This window comes from Scyliorhinus torazame, chromosome 17 (assembly GCF_047496885.1).
Source record: "Scyliorhinus torazame isolate Kashiwa2021f chromosome 17, sScyTor2.1, whole genome shotgun sequence".
NCBI lineage: Eukaryota > Metazoa > Chordata > Chondrichthyes > Carcharhiniformes > Scyliorhinidae > Scyliorhinus > Scyliorhinus torazame.
In genome coordinates, this window is record NC_092723.1 from 160326560 (window position 1) to 160349057 (window position 22498).

General features: G+C 46.3%; 1 protein-coding gene across 3 annotated transcripts in view; it reads left to right on the forward strand.

Annotated features, from left to right (window-relative positions):
- Nucleotides 1-1842: 1842 nt before the first annotated feature.
- Nucleotides 1843-22498, forward strand: part of mettl9 (methyltransferase 9, His-X-His N1-histidine) — a 40388-nt gene continuing 19732 nt past the window's right edge. The window contains exons 1-4 of one of the 3 annotated variants that reach the window (XM_072481501.1): nt 1843-2509; nt 5001-5199; nt 11159-11368; nt 17710-17894. In XM_072481501.1, coding sequence (XP_072337602.1) covers nt 5033-5199; nt 11159-11368; nt 17710-17894 — 562 coding nt within the window. In that variant the 5' untranslated portion in view covers nt 1843-2509; nt 5001-5032. The remainder of the gene's footprint in view (nt 2510-5000; nt 5200-11158; nt 11369-17709; nt 17895-22498) is intronic. The other 2 variants (XM_072481499.1, XM_072481500.1) reach the window with 2 other exon arrangements.

Consider the following 22498-nt stretch of genomic DNA (forward strand, 5'->3'; position numbering starts at 1 on the left):
GCGGAAACCGAATTATTTCAAAAGCAAATTGGATGAATAAGCAGTGGTTACCACTGCTGCCTCATAGTGCCGAGGACCCAGGTTCAATCCCGGCCCTAGGTCACTGTCCGTGTGGAGTTTCTCCAGTGTCTGAGTGGGTCTCACCCCCACAACCCCAAGATGTGCAGGGTAGGTGAATTGGCCATGCTCCTTAATTGGAAAAACATTGAATTGGGGTTTTGACAGGTTCATTGTGGAGGGGATGTTTCTTCTTGTGGGGGAAACTAGTACTCGGCCACTTTTTAAATCTAAGGGGTTATTCATTTAACGCAGGGAACATTGGAATTGAACTGGGGTTCCTTGAGCTGTGACGCAGCAGTGCTAACCACTGTGCTGCCCCTCTTAGTATTTTATATACCTCGATCAGATCCCCTCTCATACCCGCTGGAGTTTAGAGGAATAAGCCCAAAGAAAGATTGTTCCCATTAACCACTCATACATAGACTGTGAGATAAAGATTGAAGGTTTTGGGCAACAGATGGGGGGGGGGGGCGGCGGCGAGATTTGAGGAATAACTTTTTAACTCCGTGACTGGTAATGACCTGAACCTTGCAGCCTACGCAGTTGGTGGAAGCGGAAACAGAATTATTTCAAAAGCAAATTGGATGAATATTTCAGGGGAATAAACGTGCAGAGCTCTGGGGATAGAACGGGGAATGGACTGACTGGATTTCTCTAGAGGGAGCTGCCATTGGCTTGATGGACCAAATGACCTCCTGTCTGTTATAACTCTATTGAACAGATTACAGAACATGGAAGATGACTGAGAGTGTGAGGAACAGAATCAATATAAATTTTAAATCTGGAATTGGATGCACACTTAATAAGGAAAGGGCTGCAGAGTTGTGGAGAACAGGGCTAGTGGAGCTAACTGGATGCTCTTTCAAATAACCAGTACATGCAGCTCTTGCTCATGTATTTGCTTTGTTTGGCCCTTGTTCCGCACTGTAACTAATCACTATTTGTCAATGTACTTTGTCGATTATTATTTTTGTCTACTGTGTACCTTCCTTTGGCCTTGGAAAGATACTTTTCACTGTACTTCGGTACATGTGACAATAAATCAATCACAATGGGCTGATGATTTTAAAAAAAATTTAGAGTACCCAATTCATTTGTTTCCAATTAAGGGGCAATTTAGCGTGTTCAATCCACCTACCTTGCACACCTTTGGGTCGTGGGGGCGAAACCCACGTAAACACGGGGAGAATGTGCAAACTCCACACGGACAGTGACCCAGAGCCGGGATCGAACCTGGGACCTCGGCGTTGTGAGACAGCAGGGCTAACCCACTGCGCCACCATGCTGCCCTCTCAATGGGCTGATAACCAGTCATGATGGATTTTATAGTGCCACCCATAATTGAGGCCCGTGGGCCCAGAGCCTTTTGTTGACACGATACCCTCTATCCTGTATTTCTGAAACAGCATCTCAAAGTCTTATTGGGAGTAGCACAGGTACATGTGTATTACACTCTCCTCCTGAAGGGCCCACTCCCCCACCCTTGTCCACTCCCCATCTTTTGCCCCATTCCACCCCCCATTGCACCTTCCCTCCCCTTGACCCCTTTCCTCCCCTCCCCTCGCCCCCTTCCCTTCCCTCCCCTCGCCCCCTTCCCTCCCCTCCCCTCGCCCCCTTCCCTCCCCTTGCCCCTTCCCCCTTTCCCTCACCCCTTGCCCCTTTCCCTCCCCCCTTCCCTCACCTTGCCCCCTCCCTTCCCCATGCCCCCTTCCCTCCCCTTCCTTCCCCTTGCCGCCTCTTCCCCGCCCCTTGCCGAGAGTTGGTCATTTCTGTACTGTGATTTCTAAATAACGAACAGGTCGTAAAACAGCATTATTCTGGCATCGAGTTTGAGTTTTATTGACTCGGAGTGGTTATAGATTTCATTTCTAAACACAGCAACGAGCCAACCAACGCCTGTTATCGGCAGCAGGAAGAGGAAATTGCATTGAAATTGAACGTGGCCCATGTCGCTGGGGCTGGGGAAGGGAGATCTCTGGGCCACAGGAAGTCTGCGTGTTCGGTGAACTAATCACAGGGAATGTGAGGCTCCGGGCTGGATTTATAAACACAAGTTGAGATCGGGATCTAGGGGTGAATTGCACCATTTTGGGTGGGTGGGGACATGCCAGCGAGAGGGGGACACAGAGAGCACTGAATGCATCTACTGACGCTGCTTGCAACGGGGCTGCTGCATTTTGTCCTGCTTTGCAAAATGCTTGACTTCTGTTAACCTGAAACCCCCGGGAGGGAGGGGTCTCGTGCAGAAGTGGGTGGGGGCTCCCTGGGCTGGGGGGTCCCCGGGATTCCCAGCACGGCTGTGACGCGCCTGGCGCTGTTGCTCTGCTACTTTGTTGCACTCTTGCAGCTGAGGAGAATGTGGACCAGCAAATACCTGCGGAGCCCCCTGTCCCGCTCATTGCTCATCAACCTGAGGCATCAGGGCGACGAAGAACACGACAAGCTCCAGGTACATCTCTCGTATTCTGTAGTTGGGGATGGGAGTCTTTCATATATTTTTAAAAATACATTTGACGCCTTTATGGCATTTCCCTCCTGGGGAAAAAAGGTAATGAGTAAAGATTTTTTTCTGAGCTATTCTAAATTACCATGTTTAAAAACCATCTCCTGACGTACTTTAATTCGTTCCCTCTCTCTCCAAATGTCACATTTTGATTTCATGAAGATAGTTATCCTCCTTGGTTCTGTGGTACCCACCCCATTGATCTGAGTCAGGTGATGCTTTATGGGCTTATTCTGGAAGTTAGAGCACCCAATCTAGGCTGAAACTCAATATAGCACTGAGCGAGCCCTGCTCTGCCTGGGACACTCAGTACAGAGGGAGCCCTGCTCTGCCTGGGACACTCAGTACAGAGGGAGCACTGGTCTGCCTGGGACAGTCCGTACAGAGGGAGCCCTGCTCTGCCTGGGACACTCAGTACAGAGCGGGAACAGTCAGTACAGAGTGAGCCCTGCTCTGCCTGGGACAGTCCGTACAGAGGGAGCCCTGCTCTGCCTGGGACAGTCCGTACAGAGGGAGCCCTGCTCTGCCTGGGACAGTCCGTACAGAGGGAGCCCTGGTCTGCCTGGGACAGTCCGTTCAGAGGGAGCCCTGCTCTGCCTGGGACAGTCCGTACAGAGGGAGCACTGCTCTGCCTGGGACAGTCCGTACAGAGGGAGCCCTGGTCTGCCTGGGACAGTCCGTTCAGAGGGAGCCCTGCTCTGCCTGGGACAGTCCGTACAGAGGGAGCCCTGCTCTGCCTGGGACAGTCCGTACAGAGGGAGCCCTGGTCTGCCTGGGACACTCAGTACAGAGGGAGCCCTGCTCTGCCTGAGACACTCAGTACAGAGGGAGCACTGGTCTGCCTGGGACAGTCCGTACAGAGGGAGCACTGGTCTGCCTGGGACAGTCCGTACAGAGGGAGCCCTGCTCTGTCTGGGACACTCAGTACAGAGGGAGCCCTGCTCTGGGACAGTCAGTACAGAGGGAGCCCTGCTCTGTCTGGGACAGTGAGTACAGAGGGAGCCCTGCTCTGCCTGGGACAGTCAGTGCAGAGGGAGCCCTGCTCTGCCTGGGACAGTCAGTGCAGAGGGAGCCCTGCTCTGCCTGGGACAGTCAGTGCAGAGGGAGCCCTGCTCTGCCTGGGACAGTCAGTGCAGAGGGAGCCCTGCTCTGCCTGGGACAGTCAGTGCAGAGGGAACCCTGCTCTGCCTGGGACAGTCAGTGCAGAGGGAGCCCTGCTCTGCCTGGGACAGTCAGTGCAGAGGGAGCCCTGCTCTGTCTGGGACAGTCAGTACAGAGGGAGCGCAGCTCTGTCTGGGACAGTCAGTACAGAAGGAGCCCTGCTCTGCCTGGGACAGTCAGTACAGAGGGAGCCATGCTCTTCCTGGGACAGTCGGTACAGAGGGAGCCCTGCTCTTCCTGGGACAGTCGGTCCAGAGGGAGCCCTGCTCTTCCTGGGACAGTCGGTACAGAGGGAGCCCTGCTCTGCCTGGGACAGTCAGTGCAGAGGGAGCCCTGCTCTGCCTGGGACAGTCAGTGCAGAGGGAGCCCTGCTCTGCCTGGGACCGACAGTACAGAGGGAGCCCTGCTCTGCCTGGGACAGTCAGTACAGAGAGAGCCCTGCTCTGCCTGGGACAGTCAGTACAGAGGGAGCCCTGCTCTGCCTGGGACCGACAGTACAGAGGGAGCCCTGCTCTGCCTGGGACAGTGAGTACAGAGGGAGCCCTGCTCTGCCTGGGACAGTCAGTACAGAGGGAGCCCTGCTCTGCCTGGGACAGTCAGTAGAGTGCGCAGTATTTTTTCCTTTACTCTTTCATGTGATGTGGACAAAATTTGAGTTTATTGCCTGACTTTGATGGCCTGTGTAATCAGTATTTCAGTTTTAAATGTCAACTGCATTCTGTGAGTCTGGAGTCACATGTAGGCCAGACCAGACTATATAAGATTTCCTTTCTGAAAGGACATAATAAAGCAGGTGGGTCCTGACGACAATCATTGATAGTTTTCTGGGCAACATTATTGAGATTAGCTTTATATTGCAGATTTACAGATCCAGTGACCTTACCACTCTGTCACCATGCCCTACTCCCCTCCCCCTCCCCTGGAGGGTCAGTAATGAGGGAGCACTACACTGTCAGAGGGATGTTCTAGCGGAGGTTCCAGAGGTAAGGAGAGTGTGATGTGACCGTGGGAGATTTTCTAAGAAAGGATGAGGATTGAAAAGCCAAGGCATTAACAAGCCAATGTACAGCAGTGAAAGGTGAATGGGACTTGGTGCAATTAAGGACACGGGCAGCAGAGTTGGATGATGTATGATGAGAGGCCAGCCAGACATTGGAATAATCAAATCTGGAGGCAACCAAGGCATGAAGGAGGGTTTCAATAACAACTGTTTTGCAGCATAAGAGTGACAGTCATTTCTATTGAGGGTGCTGATGCTGCTGTCATTCTTTTGCAGTGGTATGCCTGTGACACGGAATTGCTGCCAACATGTCTGCAGCCGCTGTTTGTTCAGAGTTACCTGGATGCGGGGACACGTGTGTTCCTCAGGCAATGCTCAGAGAAATCCGGCTGGCTCTTTGTTCAGATTTATTACTCCCTCGTCACCTCTGTGTTTGGCCTATTCATGTCCAAGACTTCTATCAACGGGTAAAAAGGTCAAAATGTAACTTTTTCACACTGGTGTTTCTGATTCCCCGTGGGGGTGACCAGGCTGTCTGATATTGATGTGAACTCTTCATCTTCCCCCCCACGCACCCACCACATGGTTTTATAACCAGAGTTAATTAACAATGCGAGAACCAACTAAAAAGAGCATGAGTTTTTAATAACCCATTTGAAAATTAATCCGCCCTGATGATCAGCACTGTTTTGGTTACATTTTGCAGAAAAGCAGGGGAGTTCTCTCCTGGTGTCCAGACCTACATTTATGCCTCAACCAACCTAAAACTGATGATTTGGTTATTTACCACATTTCTGTTGTGTGGGGGCTAGCTGTGTGCATATTGACTGCCACGATTCCTTTATTACAGCAGTGATTAAACTTCAAATGTACTGACGTAATTGGTTTAAAGCACTTTGGAAAATCCTGGGGACTTGAAAGGTGCGAGAATGCACACCCTTTCTTATGCGAGATCAGAATGCAATCCCACATAATGCCACTAGGTATCAGTGGAATGCTGTGTCACTTGGCCATTTCTTTAAGGCATTTTGTTTTCAAACTTGTGTGTTTAGGGGCAGTGAATGTGTTAAAAAAGATTGAAAATGCATTCTTCTTTCTCGATGTGTATAGAAAATGCATGTCATTAGCAAGTTAAAGCACAGTAGAAATCATTTTTGAAGGGTAAATGTACCACCTGTTACATGGAAACAGAAAATAGCAGCAGGAGTAGGCCATTCGGCCCTTCAAGCCTGCTCCGCCCTTCAACACCATCATGGCTGATCCTCTATCTCCGAGATCAGAGGAGATCGGGCGTTTTCAGACTAGTATGGCCATAGGCATTTGATCCTGTATCTCAACACCATACTTCCGCACTCTATTTTGAATGATTTCAGAGTTTATTTCCTTATCTGAGGCATTGAGGCCAATGAAAGCACAGTGACTGATCCTGGACCAGACCCCAAACGTTGCTAGGATAGCGGACAGAAGCCCCAATATTTTATTCAGTTTGTAAAACTGAGGAAAGAATACTTTAGAACATAGAACATAGAACATTACAACGCAGTACAGGCCCTTCGGCCCCCGATGTTGCGCCGACCTGTGAAACCACTCTAAAGCCCATCTACACTATTCCCTTATCGTCCATATGTCTATCCAATGACCATTTGAATGCCCTTAGTGTTGGCGAGTCCACTACTGTTGCAGGCAGGGCATTTCAATCCCTTACTACTCTCTGAGTAAAGAACCTACCTCTGACATCTTGTTGCTCTTTTTAACCTTAGTCTATTTGCTCTGTTTCGGTCACCTTTGCTCATGAGTCGCCAGGTATCTTTATGATACCGCCACGTGGTTCAAGTTTGGGTTATGATTAATAATACAGCACACCGCTTCGTAAGGATTAAAACAACGGTCATTTATTATATACAACAAGCAATATTAATACCCTAATACTACTATTTATATAATAAACCTATCACTACTGGCCAATACTTAACTTAGGAAGAGCCCACCAGGTCAGGGAAACGAATGGCTTGTCCAATCAAATCTGGCCCGCGCGATTCAAAAGGCTGCTACAGGTCGGTGGCTAGATGTCTCTACCGGACAGCGATCGCTGGATTCAAACTTACTATTGCCGGTGGCTGGTCTTGCGAAGGTCTCGAGCAGGCGAAGATGAGAGAGAGAGAGATCTGAACTTGGACCCCCACTTTTATAGGGCCCAGGGGCTTCCCGCCTCCCGGGGCGGCCCTTGACACTGAGTCCCAAGTGATTGGATCTGTCCCCAATGTGCAATCCCCAATCGATGTGTCCAATGGTGAGGCGATTCCTTGATCGGGGGGTGGTCGCTTACCTGTCTTTGTTTCGGCCACTGCAGGCGCCGACAGGTCTGGCCCGGTATTCAATTGCTAATATGTTGCAATTGTTCCCGGGGATAGCCGATTTAACTGTGGATGTCTGAGTAGATTAGGTGTAAACAGTCCTGAATGCAACTGCAAATACCTGGGTTGATGGGCTGTTGATAGCCCTGAGTATCGATCTGGGCTAACTTCCCAGAGCCGAATATGCAAAACTGTCTGCAGCTGTCTTCTTGACTGCTTTTCCCAGCAGTCTTTCGGGTTAGCCATTTTAAACTGGGTTTTGGCCAGATTAATCGGAACGCAGCCATTTTACATGGCTACAATCTGTCCTATATCTATCTCCCCTCAATTTAAAGCTATGTCCCCCCGTGCTAGACATCATCATCCGCGGAAAAAGGCTCTCACTGTCCACCCTATCCAATCCTCTGATCATCTTGTATGCCTCAATTAAGTCACCTCTTAACCTTCTCTCTAACGAAAACAGCCTCAAGTCCCTCAGCCTTTCCTCATAAGATCTTCCCTCCATACCAGGCAACATTCTGGTAAATCTCCTCTGCACCCTTTCCAATGCTTCCATATCCTTCCTATAATGCGGCGACCAGAATTGCACGCAATACTCCAAATGCGGCCGCACCAGAGTTTTGTACAGCTGCAACATGACCTCATGGCTCCGAAACTCAATCCCTCTACTAATAAGAGCTAACACACCGTACGCCTTCTTAACAACCCTCTCAACCTGGGTGGCAACTTTCAGGGATCTATGTACATGGACACCGAGATCTCTCTGCTCATCCACACTGCCAAGAATCTTACCATTAGCCCAGTACTCTGTCTTCCTGTTATTCCTTCCAAAATTAATCACCTCACAATTTCCTGCATTAAACTCCATTTGCCACCTCTCAGCCCAGCGCTGCAGCTTATCTATGTCCCTCTGTAACTTGTAACATCCTTCTGCACTATCCACAACTCCACCGACTTTAGTGTCATCTGCAAATTTACTCGCCCATCCTTCTATGCCCTCCTCCAGGTCGTTTATAAAAATGACAAACAGCAGTGGCTCCAAAACATATCCTTGTGGTACACCACTAGTAACTGGACTCCAGTCTGAACATTTCCCATCAACCACCACCCTTTGTCGTCTTCCAGCTAGCCAATTTCTGATCCAAACTGCTAAATCACCCTGAATCCCATGCCTCCGTATTTTCTGCAGTAGCCTACCGTGGGGAACCTTATCAAACTCTTGACTGAAATCCATATACACCACATCAACTGCTTTACCCTCATCCACCTGTTTGGTCACCTTCTCAAAGAACTCAATAAGGTTTGTGAGGCACGACCTACCCTTCACAAAACCGTGTTGACTATCTCTAATCAATTTATTCCTTTCCAGATGATTATACATCCTATCTCTTATAAACCTTTCCAAGATTTTGCCCACAACAGAAATAAGGCTCACTGGTCTATAGTTACCGGGGTTGTCTCTACTCCCCTTCTTGAACAAGGGGACAACATTCGCTATCCTCCAGTCTTCTGGCACTATTCCTGTAGACAAAGATGACTTAAAGGTCAAAGCCAAAGGCTCAGCAATCTCCTCCCTAGCTTCCCAGAGAATCCTAGGATAAATCCCATCCGCCTCCCCCTTAAGGATCCCGAAAACACGATCCGAGACATCACGCACCCTGGCACCTGGGAAGCAACACACCAACCGCAAGTCTCTCTCGTTCCCACAGAATCTCCTATCTATCCCCCTAACTATGGAATTTCCAATGACTAATGCTCTACTCCTCTCCCCCCTTCCCTTCTGAGCAACAGGGACAGACCTGAACCCCATGGCTTACCCCTAGTAAGCCCCCCCCCCCCCCCCCCCCACCCCCCAACAGTATCCAAAGCGTTTTACTTGTTACTAAGTGGAACGACCATAGGGGATCCCTGTACTGACTGCTTCCTCCCAGCCCCTCTCGCCGTCACCCATCTATCTTTATTTAGATCGTAATTAAGAAAGCAAATGCAATGTTGTCATTCATCTCAAGAGGCTTGGAATATAAAAGCAGGGATGTACTTCTGAAGCTTTATAAAGCATTAGTTAGGCCCCATTTAGAATACTGAGAGCAATTTTGGGCCCCACACCTCAGGAAGGACATACTGGCACTGGAGCGGGTCCAGCGGAGATTCACACGGATGATCCCAGGAATGGTAGGCCTAACATACGCTGAACGTCTGAGGATCCTGGGATTATATTCATTGGAGTTTAGGAGGTTGAGGGGAGATCTAATAGAAACTTACAAGATAATGAATGGCTTAGATAGGGTGGCTGTAGGGAAGTTGTTTCCATTAACAGGGGAGACTAGGACCCGGGGGCACAGCCTTAGAATAAAAGGGAGTCACTTTAGAACAGAGATGAGGAGAAATTTCTTCAGCCAGAGAGTGGTGGGCCTGTGGAATTCATTGCCACAGAGGGCGGTGGAGGCCGGGACATTGAGTGTCTTTAAGACAGAAGTTGATAAATTCTTGATTTCTCGAGGAATTAAGGGCTATGGAGAGAGAGCGGGTAAATGGAGTTGAAATCAGCCATGATTGAATAGTGGAGTAGACTCGATGGGCCGAATGGCCTTACTTCCACTCCTATGTCTTATGGTCTTTATTCTTCGGAGTAACTACATCCCTGACGCTTCTATCTATGACCACCTCTGCCTCCCGAATGATCCGAAGTTCATCCAGCTCCCTAACGCGGTTTCTGAGGAGCTGGGTGCACTTCCCACAGATGAAATCAGCAGGGACACTGACGGCGTCCCTCACCTCAAACATTCTGCAGGAGGAACATTGCACTACCTTCCCTGCCATCCCCTCTAGATAAAAAAAGAAAAAGAAAGACAGAGCTTACCTGTTATTCACTCCCCTTCTCAGCAAGCACTCACTCAGCAACCTCTGTGCCCTGCACGATAACACCTGAGGGAAAATAAAAGAAAACCTACTTACCAGTCACCAGCCAGTCCCTTACCTGCAGGCTGTGCCGTCACAGTTCAACTTCTTTCGACTTCTACCTGCCCTCGAGCCTTCCTCTTGACCTTTACAGCGGTTGTTTTTTTTGGGGTTAGAGGAGCGGGTAGGGAGGGAAACACTGAAGAAGTGTTTCGGGTTTATGTGTCACTTGACAACAGCTCCTCCACAAACCACCTTCAAGTTAGGGTGAGCATACGGACACATGCAAATTTCCCTGGCAACAGCCAATCAGCAGTTCCACTCTACTGCCCTCTGCTGGATGCCTGTCTTCACTTGAACAGCTAGGGTCTCTTGCTGCGGTACACCTTCAAGTTAGGGTGAGCATACGGACGTATGCAAATTCCCCCAGCAACCGCCAATCGGCAGCTCTGCTCTACTGCCCTCTGCTGGATGCTTGTCTTCACTTGAACAGCTAGGGTCTCTTGCTGAGGTGCACCTTCAAGTTAGGGTGAGTACATGGACGTATGCAAATTTCTCCGGCAACAGCCAATCAGCAGCTCCGCTCTACTGCCCTCTGCTGGATCGCTCCAGGAGTGATTTCATGCACAAATAGGGATACGGTATATTAAAACAAACTATTACAAACCCAATATTACTAACTTTAATATCATAAAGAACAATACAATGAAACAATAACCCTTAACTGCTATCTTTATCTCCACTCAAACAAAACCCATCTCAGGTCAAAATCACTTTCAAATACAGTTAGCAGACTCAGGAATACTTGCTGGAAAGAGATATCTTAGATAAACCACTTTGAGAAAGAGAGATTCCTCGGGACCCAGCTTGCAGAATTCTGCCTGTCTCAAATTACTGTTTAAACTGCCAGCCTTTCCAGAAGTTGCTGTTCTATTCACAGGCAAAATCTTTTTAACTAAACTGCTTTGAGAAAAACTGCTGGTCTCTCCACAGTCAAATCTTTAACTGACCGTTTCTCCAGAAACTGCTAGTCTGCTCACAACTGTATTGAGAGCACAACCTCTTGGGGGGGGGGGTGGAGGAGGCTAAGGTGCAGTGTAAGCCTCAGCCTAGCCCAGCTGGACCGAATGGACTGTTTCTGTGCTGTTCATTTTATGTCTCTGCCTCTCTGTATTGGTACAGGCTGCTGGGGAGAGGATCGATGTTTGTCTTCTCTGAGGAACAATTCCTTCGGCTGCTGAGGGTGGCACCAGATTGGAGGGCCACCAGGGTGCTCGATCTTGGGGCTGGAGATGGAGAGGTTACTAAGATCATCAGCCGCCATTTTGAAGAGGTCTATGTGACTGAAGTGTCTCCCACCATGAAATGGCAACTTAAAAAGAAACAGTACAGGTAAAAAACAAACTGTTCCTTGTAATTACCTGGGTTTCTACAGAATGATTAGGGGGAACATCTGTTTGACCAGGAGATATTTAAAACAATATATTCTTGAGATGCGGACATTGCTGGAAAAGCTGGCATTTATTATCCATTCCTATCCCTGGGAGAGATTTTCATACAACTGAGTGACTTGCTGGGCCACTCCAGAGTGAATCAACTAAAGAAAGTGGTCCGTGGGGAGTTTGCACGTTCTCCCCGTGCTTGCGTGGGCCTCACCCCCACAGCCCAAAAGATGTGCAGGCCAGGTGGATTGGCCACGCTTAATTGTCCCTTAATTGGGAAAACAAAAGAATTGGGTACTCTAAATTTTTTAAACTAAGGAAAGTGGGACTGGAGTCACATATAGCCCAGGCCAGGTAAGCACGGCAGGTCTCCTTCCCTATAGGCCGGAAGTGAACCAGTCAGGTTTTTAAAGCACAATTCGACAGCTTCAAGGTCACTCTTGCTGATCCCAGCTTTTTATTCTCAAGTATTTCAAATTCTCAAACTGCTATAGTGGGAGTTAAACTCTCATCCTACTGAATTATTAGCTCAGGCATCTGGATTACTATTCCTGTAACATACCCCCTACATCACAGGTGACAGTCCATGCCTTTGTTACCTTTAGACTTTGCTGATCTAACGCACTCCTAGTCAGCCTCCCATTTCTACCCTCCATAAACTTGAGGTCATCCACAGCTCTGCCACGAGCTAGTCAGAGTAGGAATGCAAGGATAGAGAGGATGAATACGTGGCTCGAGAGATGGTGCAAGAGGGAGGGATTCAAATTCCTGGGACATTGGAAACGATTCTGGGGGAGGTGGGACCAGTACAAACCGGACGGTCTGCACCTGGGCAGGACTGGAACCGATGTCCTAGGGGGGGTGTTTGCTAGAGCTGTTGGGGAGAGTTTAAACTAATGTGGCAGGGGGATGGGAACCGATGCAGGAAGTTGGAAGGTAGTAAAACAGGGACAGAAATAAAAGGCAGTAAGGGGGAAAGTGTAAGGCAGAGAAGCCATAGTCAAAAATCAAAAAGGGCGACAGTACAAGGCACAGTGACTGATGGGAGCTCAATGAATAGGACCAGGAATACTAAAAGGAATAAAACGGGAAGTGAAAACATTAATGGTAAGCGATGCGGCAGGTTGTTACAGGAAGATATGGGTTCAACGACAAGGAAAATTAGGAGAAAGGTTAAGAGGAAATATAACTTAGGAGAGGTTACTGATCGAGGTGTTAAGATTAAGAACAGAGGTAAAAAAAGCCAACATAAGTGTACTTTACCTGAATGCTCGTAGTATTCGGAATAAGGTAAATGAGTTGATGGCGCAAATCATCGTGAATGACTATGATTTAGTGGCCATTACTGAAACATGGTTAAAGGATGGTCACGACTGGGAGTTAAATATCCGAGGGTATCAAACTTTTCGGAAGGACAGAGTGGATGGTAAGGGAGGTGGTGTAGCTCTGTTATTTAAGGATGACATCCGGGCAACAGTAAGGGATGACATCGGTGCTGTGGAGGATAAGGTTGAATCCATTTGGGTGGAAATCAGGAATAGTAAGGCTAAAAAGTCACTGATAGGAGTAATCTATAGGCCACCAAATACTAACATTATGGTGGGGCAGGCAATAAACAAAGAAATAACAGATGCATGTAGAAATGGTACAGCAGTTATCATGGGGGATTTTAATCTACATGTTGATTGGTTTAACCAGGTCGGTCAAGGCAGCCTTGAGGAGGAGTTTATAGAATGTATCCGCGATAGTTTCCTCGAACAGTATGTAATGGAACCTACGAGGGAACAAACGGTCCTAGATCTGGTCCTGTGTAATGAGACGGGATTGATTCAGGATCTCATAGTTAGGGATCCTCTCGGAAGGAGCGATCACAATATGGTGGAATTTAAAATACAGATGGAGGGTGAGAAGGTAAAATCAAGCACTAGTGTTTTGTGCTTAAACAAAGGAGATTACAATGGGATGAGAGAAGAACTAGCTAAGGTAGACTGGGAGCAAAGACTTTATGGTGAAACAGTTGAGGAACAGTGGAGAACCTTCCAAGTGATTTTTCACAGTGCCCAGCAAAGGTTTATACCAACAAAAAGGAAGGACGGTAAAAAGAGGGAAAATCGACCGTGGATATCTAAGGAAATAAGGGAGAGTATCAAATTGAAGGAAAAAACATACAAAGTAGCAAAGATCAGTGGGAGACTAGAAGACTGGGAAATCTTTAGGGGGCAACAGAAAGCTACTAAAAAAGCTATAAAGAAGAGTAAAATAGATTATGAGAGTAAACTTGCTCAGAATATAAAAACAGATAGTAAAAGTTTCTACAAATACATAAAACAAAAAAGAGTGGCTAAGGTAAATATTGGTCCTTTAGAGGATGAGAAGGGAGATTTAATAATGGGAGATGAGGAAATGGCTGAGGAACTGAACAGGTTTTTTGGGTCGGTCTTCACAGTGGAAGACACAAATAACATGCCAGTGACTGATGGAAATGAGGCTATGACAGGTGAGGACCTTGAGAGGATTGATATCACCAAGGAGGTAGTGATGGGCAAGCTAATGGGGCTAAAGGTAGACAAGTCTCCTGGCCCTGATGGAATGCATCCCAGAGTGCTAAAAGAGATGGCTAGGGAAATTGCAAATGCACTAGTGATAATTTACCAAAATTCACTAGACTCTGGGGTGGTCCCGGCGGATTGGAAATTAGCAAACGTGACACCACTGTTTAAAAAAGGAGGTAGGCAGAAAGTGGGTAATTATAGGCCAGTGAGCTTAACTTCGGTAGTAGGGAAGATGCTGGAATCTATCATCAAGGAAGAAATAGTGAGGCATCTGGATGGAAATTGTCCCATTGGACAGACGCAGCATGGGTTCATAAAGGGCAGGTCGTGCCTAACTAATTGAGTGGAATTTTTTGAGGACATTAACAGTGCGGTAGATAACGGGGAGCCAATGGATGTGGTATATCTGGATTTCCAGAAAGCCTTTGACAAGGTGCCACACAAAAGGTTGTTGCATAAGATAAAGATGCATGGCATTAAGGGGAAAGTAGGAGCATGGATAGAGGATTGGTTAATTAATAGAAAGCAAAGAGTGGGGATTAATGGGTGTTTCTCTGGTTGGCAATCAGTAGCTAGTGGTGTCCCTCAGGGATCAGTGTTGGGCCCACAACTGTTCACAATTTACATAGATGATTTGGAGTTGGGGACCAAGGGCAATGTGTCCAAGTTTGCAGACGACACTAAGATAAGTGATAAAGCAAAAAGTGCAGAGGATACTGGAAGTCTGCAGAGGGATTTGGACAGGCTAAGTGAATGGGCTAGGGTCTGGCAGATGGAATACAATGTTGACAAATGTGAGGTTATCCATTTTGGTAAGAATAACGGCAAAAGGGATTATTATTTAAATGATAAAATATTAAAACATGCTGCTGTGCAGAGAGACCTGGGTGTGCTAGTGCATGAGTCGCAGAAAGTTGGTTTTCAGGTGCAACAGGTGATTAAGAAGGCAAATGGAATTTTGTCCTTCATTGCTAGAGGGATGGAGTTTAAGACTAGGGAGGTTATGCTGCAATTGTATAAGGTGTTAGTGAGGCCACACCTGGAGTATTGTGTTCAGTTTTGGTCTCCTTACTTGAGAAAGGACGTACTGGCACTGGAGGGTGTGCAGAGGAGATTCACTAGGTTAATCCCAGAGCTGAAGGGGTTGGATTACGAGGAGAGGTTGAGTAGACTGGGACTGTACTCGTTGGAATTTAGAAGGATGAGGGGGGATTTTATAGAAACATATAAGATTATGAAGGGAATAGATAGGATAGATGTGGGCAGGTTGTTTCCACTGGCGGGTGAAAGCAGAACTAGGGGGCATAGCCTCAAAATAAGGGGAAGTAGATTTAGGACTGAGTTTAGGAGGAACTTCTTCACCCAAAGGGTTGTGAATCTATGGAATTCCTTGCCCAGCGAAGCAGTAGAGGCTCCTTCATTAAATGTTTTTAAGATAAAGATAGATAGTTTTTTGAAGAATAAAGGGATTAAGGGTTATGGTGTTCGGGCCGGAAAGTGGAGCTGAGTCCACAAAAGATCAGCCATGATCTCATTGAATGGCGGAGCAGGCTCGAGGGGCCAGATGTCCTACTCCTGCTCCTAGTTCTTATGTTCTTATGCTGTCTGTGTCCTGACTTGCACCAACTCTCGTTCGCCCCAGTGCTCACTGGCCTACACTGGCTCCGAGAGGTTGAGCAATGCCTCAGCTTTAAAATTCTTCTTTTTTTTTAAAATTAATTTAAAAAAAAATTTAGAGCCCAATAAATATTTTTCCCCAATTAAGGGGCAATTTAGCATAGCCAACCCACCTAACCTGCACATCTTTTGGGTTGTGGGGGTGAAATCCACGCAGACACGGGGAGAATGTGCAAACTCCACACGGACAGTGACCCAGGGCTAGGATTTGAAACCGGGACCTCAGCGCCATAGGCAGCAGTGCTAACCACTGCCACCGTAGTTAGCTTTAAAATTCTAATCCTGGTTTTCAAATCCGTCCACGGCTTTTCCTTTCCATTTCTCTGTAATCTCCTCCAGCTGCTTGGGCCAACCATCTTCAGATCGCTGCGCACCTCTAATTCTGGTCTTTAGAGGATTCACGATTTTAATCGCTCCACCATTGGTGGCTACGCCTTCAGATGCATGGGTCCTAAATTCTGGGATTCCCTTCCTTCACCTCTCCGCTTCTCTTTACTCCTCTAAAACATTCCTTAAAAACAGGTTATTTGGCTGAGTCTGGGTTCAGCTGCCCACTTGCGCAGGCTGGTGTCAAATTTAGTTCATTATGCCTCTGCGCAGTGCCTTGTGATGTTTAAATACGTTAAAACATGCTGTATAAATGCAAGTTTTGTTGTAATGGTATGGAAGGCAATAGGGTCCTTGCATGTAACTAAACATTTCTTGATTAAAATATTACAATCATTTCAAGAGTATTTTGCATTTAATTTACTCATGATATCACACAGAGCAAAAGCAATTTAATTGGATACAATTAAATATTGTAACAGTTACAGCTATGAGAAGACCTTCGGCCCATCGAGCCCACCTATCCATCATTTCCTAGGTGCATTTTTAATCCTGGATTCCATTGCTTGGTGAACAATCTATTTTCTTCTTGAAACCCTTTAATATTTCTTGTTTGTCCCTGTATCTGTAATCTCTTCCACACACTGTCCAGTCTTTTAGTAAATAGTACAAATATGTTTGCATGCATTTCCTTCAGGAGCAGATTGTGTAACCAAGCCATGTATGCAGGCGCCTTCTTATGGGTTGTTTCTCTCAGAATGTGAGCAATATTGGCAAGGCCACATTTACATTTCCCACATTTACATTTGCCACATATCTGGTGATGGTGCGTCTCACAGAGCCAGTATTTGGACGAGCAGTTGCTAGTCTACTTCAGAGTAACCCTCACAAGGTCAGCAGTTGTTTCCCATCTCTAATTTCCCTTCAATAAGGTGGTGATGAGCTGCCTTCTTGGATAGCTGCAGAGTGTGTTACGCAGTGTGTGTGTGTTCTTAGGGAGGGAATTCCAGGAATTTCACCCAGCAAAAATAATGTAATTTCAAGTTGGAGCGCTCTGTGACTTGGCGATGCTGGTGTCACATTCAAGCCATATTGAGCAGAGATGCTGGACTCCCTTTCCTGAAGGATAGTTGTTAGATCTTTATGGAAATTCTGAAAATGTGGTGGCCATTTCTCTGGTGGCAGACCATGAGTGATCTGTATTATTGAATTCAATTTCACAGTTTACTCTGGTGGGATTTTTGATATTGTGACCGCTACGTCATTACATCAGTATTATTGTTTGGTTATGGCTCCCTAGCCTGGTTGACTACATTGAGTACCGGAAAATATCAATAATGGCATGGAAGCCCACCCAGATCCGGACCCTAACCCTACTCTGTTGAACCATTTATTGTGCAGTCCCAGACCACTACAGAGGATTTGACTAAGATAAAATATGACACCAGCTGGGGATTTCTCCCAGTCACTTTTTTTCCTACACCCTCTTCTGAAGGTGGTGAGCTGCCACCTTGAACCGCTGTAGCCGGGTGTCAGTACATCCATCAAGCTGTTTCGGAGGGAGTTCCAGGATTTTGACCCAGCGACAATGAAGGAACAGCAATATATTCCCAAGTCAGGATGGTGTGTGACTTGGAGGGGAACTCACAGGAGTCCGTGTTCCCATGTGTCTGCTGCCCTTGCCCTTCTAGAGTGAAGACGCTGCATTGAAATATTATTCCCTTGTATTTTGTAGAGTTCTGGGGATCGATGAGTGGCAGGATACTGGCTTTCGCTACGATATGATTAGCTGCCTGAACTTGCTGGATCGATGTGATCGGCCCCTGTCCCTACTGAAAGACATCAGGAATGCTCTGGAACCAAGTAAAGGCCGACTGATACTGGCCATGGTCTTGCCCTTCCAACCCTATGTGGAAAATGGTAAGTTCCACAAAATAATTGGAGATGTGGGAGTGCGGCATGGAACTGGACACTGCAGCTTTTAAGTTGGCTCAGTCAGAAATATTCTGCTGTGCAAAACAAGCGTGAGAAAAGAGAATAGGAAACCCAATCCCAGTGTCAATCCAGATTAGAAAGAAATGTAATTTTATTAGAACAATCTTTGTGCAAAATTCAATCTAGATTATTTTTCCTTCCCAACATTCCTCTGACTAGAGGTGTGGGACTGTCCAGTTTATAATGAGTGTCCATCATTCACATGGAATTGTCGCTGGGCTTTTTAGTGCAGGGTTGTCCAATCCATTTGTTGCTTGCCACATGTGATCCAAATTCTTCTATTCAGTGTGAACTTCAACCTTGTGCGTGTGCATGCATGAGATGAAAAGCAGGGAATTGTGTTTTTTATCACTGTGGCTGGTTTATTTCCTTCGTCATGGTTTAAATTGTCAATAAACGATTTAGATCGTTTGGAGACTTGGGCGGAGAGATGGCAGATGGAGTTTAATCCGGACAAATGTGAGGTAATGCATTTTGGAAGGTCTAATGCAGGTAGGGAATATACAGTGAATGGTAGAACCCTCAAGAGTATTGACAGTCAGAGAGATCTAGGTGTACAGGTCCACAGGTCACTGAGAGGGGCAACACAGGTGGAGAAGGTAGTCAAGAAGACATACGACATGCTTGCCTTCATTGGCCGGGGCATTGAGTATAAAAATTGGCAAGTCATGTTGCAGCTGTATAGAACCTTAGTTAGGCCACACTTGGAGTATAGTGTTCAATTCTGGTCGCCATGCTACCAGAAGGATGTGGAGGCTTTAGAGAGGATGCAGAAGAGATTTACCAGAATGTTACCTGGTATGGAGGGCATTAGCTATGAGGAGCGGTTGAATAAACTCTGTTTGTTCCCACTGGAACGACGGAGGTTGAAGGGCGACCTGATAGAGATCTACAAAATTATGAGGGGCATAGACAGAGTGGAGAGTCAGAGGTTTTTTCACAGGGTAGAGGGGTCAATTACTAGGGGGCATAGGTTTAAGGTGCAAGGGGCAAGGTTTAGAGGAGATGTACGAGGCAAGTTTTTTGCACAGAGGGTAGTGGGTGAAAAGGTGCCTGGAACTCGCTACCGGAGGAGGTGGTGGAAGCAGGGACAATAGTGACATTTAAGGGGCATCTTGGCAAATACATGAATAGGATGGGAATAGAGGGATACGGACCCAGCAAGTGTAGAAGATTTTAGTTTAGACGGGCAGCATGGTCGGCACAGGCTTGGAGGGCCGAAGGGCCTGTTCCTGTGCTGTACTTTTCTTTGTTCTTTGTTCTTTGGTGGCAGACAGATATTTGTTGAGCAAATGTCCTTATGTGAGGAACATTTAACTGGCACCTGCTCTTTGAGAGATAGAGAGAGGAGGAGAGGAACGGACCTGTGGGAGAAACACAAACCAGAGAGTGGATAAATAAAGCCAGAGGAGTGAGGCCTACAGTGCTTCAAGGAGAGAGGCAAAGGGGTTCAGGAGCCCTCTGGGTTTGACAACAGTAGCATCGCAGGAAAGCTGTAAATTGATTGGCCGGTGAGTATTGCTGCTTCGGGACTGAGTCGAAACAACTGGGAGTTTAACAAACATTCAAAATATTAATTATGAATTACAAGTAACAAGTGAGTAGCTGGTGAATCTTATATTTTAAGCAAGGTTTAATACCACTAGTAAGATATATTAAGTAGTAGTGGGGTCTATCAGTACTGGTAAGGTTTATTAATGGTTGTAAGCTTTATTAGTGTTGCTAAGGTTTATTACCAACGGTAAAGTTTATTGGTAGTAACAAAGGTTATGAATAAGTGAAGTAATGGTAGGGCTGCCCCAATCTTTGGAGTGCACAACGTGTGCTACATTGCAACTCCAGAATACTTCCTATGTCCTGGGTCACCACTTGTACAGGAAGTGTCATCCGTTGCAGCAGTTTGAGCTCTGTGCTTCGGAGGTTCAGCTGTGCATCTATGAGGCTGACCTCCAACCAGAGTTAAATTCTGAATATGGCTGAGAGTGATGGTTCACTTGGGGAGTGCAGCCAGAGTTTAGGGAGCTAGGTAGGAAATCAGCAAGTAGGACTTCAAAAGTAGTCACCTCTGGATTACTTCCAGTACGATGTGAAAGTGAGTATAGCGATATGAAAATAAAAAAGATGAATGTGTAGCTGGAAAGATAGTGCGGGGATGCGGGCTTTAGATTCTTAGGACATTGGCACTGGATTTGCAGAGATTTGGATAGAATGCACCTGAACAGAGCTGGAACTGAGTTTCTTGAGGGAATTTTCTTATTGGGAAGGATTGAAAGTACCTTGGCAGGGGTGTGGGAACCAGGAGATAACGTCATAGAGGAATACCAAAGTGCACATGGAGAGATAGGTACCACGCCAATAAGGAATAGCAAGTTATTAGGTGCGTTCAGAGTAAGGGAGAAAGTAACAAAGAGTAAATCAGGGTTACTGTGAATGCACAGAATATGGGAATTAAGATTAGTGAGTTACAGGAAGATTGCATTGTGGAAATATGTTTTGGCAAAACAGACCTGGCTCAAAAAAGGGCAGGACTGGGCGTTAAATATTTCTGGGAACAAAGTGTTCAGGAAAGGAAGATAAAGAGGAGGTCAGGCAACATTGATTTCTTAAAAATAAATTTAGAGAATCCAATTCATTTTTTTTCCCAATGAAGGGGCAATTTAGTCTGGCCAATCATAATAATGATCTTTATTAGTGTCGCAAGTAGGCTTACATTAACATTGGAATGAAGTTACTGTGAAAATCCCCTAGTCGCCACACTCCGGCGCCTGTTCGGGTACACAGAAGGAGAATTCAGAATGTCCAATTCACCTAACAGGCACGTCTTTTGGGACTTGTAGGAGGAAACTGGAGCACCCGGAGGAAACCCACGCAGACACGGGGAGAACATTGCAGACTCCGCCTACCCTTCACATCTTTGGGTTGTGGGGGTAAGACCCACGCAGGCAAGGGGAGAGTGTGCAAACTCCACACGGGGCGGGATCGAACCCGGGTCCTCGGCGCGTGAGGCAGCGGTGCTAAACATTGCACCACTGTGCCATCCTGGCAGGCAGCATTGATTAAGATGAACATTGTCGTGCTGGAGAAAAAAATGTTTTAGTAGAGTCAAGGATGGAATCTATTTGGCTAAAGCCAAGGAACAAAAGAGGTACAATTGCATTGCTTGGCATTGTCTATTGGCCACCAACGAGTGGGGAGGATTCAGAGGAAACAATTTGCAAGGAAATTACAATGAGGAGCAAAAATGATAGAGTAGTTACAGTAGGGTCTTTAATTAACTGAATATAGAGTGGGATAGTAGTAGTTTATAGGGATGTTACAAGAGCGTGTTCAGCAAAGCAGTATATTTTCAGTCCAGCAAGAAAGGAGGAACCTCGAGACCTGGTTCTTGGGAATTAAAACGGGCCAAGTGGACAGTGATCAATCTTTCATAAGGTTTAGGCTGACGGTGAAGAAAGGCAAATAACAATCCAGAGTACCAATAATTAACTGGGAAAAATCCAACTTCAGTGGGGTAAAAACAGATCTGGGACAGTAAATTGGAGTCAAAGATTGGCAGGAAAAAAGTTAGCTGACCAATGGGCTACCTTCAACAAAGAAATAGTTTGAGCACAGTCAAGATACATTCCCTTGAAAGGGAAAAGTAGAGCAAACAAATCCATAGCTCCTTGGATGACAAAAGAGATAGAAATTAAGATGAAGAAGAACACGTTTGCTCATGACAATGTTGGGTAGAAAATATAATTGCGAACCAGGCTGAATACAGAAGGTTCAGAGGGGAGGTGAAAAAACAGCGAAGAAAAGTAGAAGAGGGAGCATGAAAAGAGACTGACAGCTAACATAAAACCCAAAGTCTTCTATGAGCTTATAAATAATAGAAAGTTGGATTAAGACCTATAAAAGGGTTTATACATGGAAGCAGAGGACATAACTGAGGTATTATTACTTTGCATCTGTCTTTACAAGGAAGAATATGCTGCCCATGTCATGGTGAAAGAGGAGCTAATTCAGATGTTGGAAGGGCATAAAATCAATAAAGAGGCTGGATTGGATAATTGGATAGGCTGTCCGTACTTAAAAGTTGACAGGGCACCAGTCAGATGAGATGCATTCAAGGATACCTAAGGAAGTGAAATTTCGGAGCCACTGGTTGTAATTTTTAATTCTTCTTAGACTCGGGGAAGGGCGGGGGTTGTCAGGGGAATGGAGAATTGCAAACATTACACCCATGTTCAAAAAGGGGGTAAAGGTAAGTGCACAACTATAGGTCAGCCAGTTTAACCTCGGTGATGAGGACATTTCGAGAAACAATAATTTGGGATAAAATTAATAGTCACATGGACAAATGCAGGTTAAGTAAAGACAGCATGGAATTCTCAGGGAAAATCAAATAACTTGCTGTAGTTTTTTAAAAAGGTAACAGAAAGAGTCAATGAGGATGATGCTATTGATGTACATGGACTTTCGAAAGGCATTTGATACAGGCCTACACAACAGACTTGTCAGCAAAGTTATAGGACATGGAACAAAAG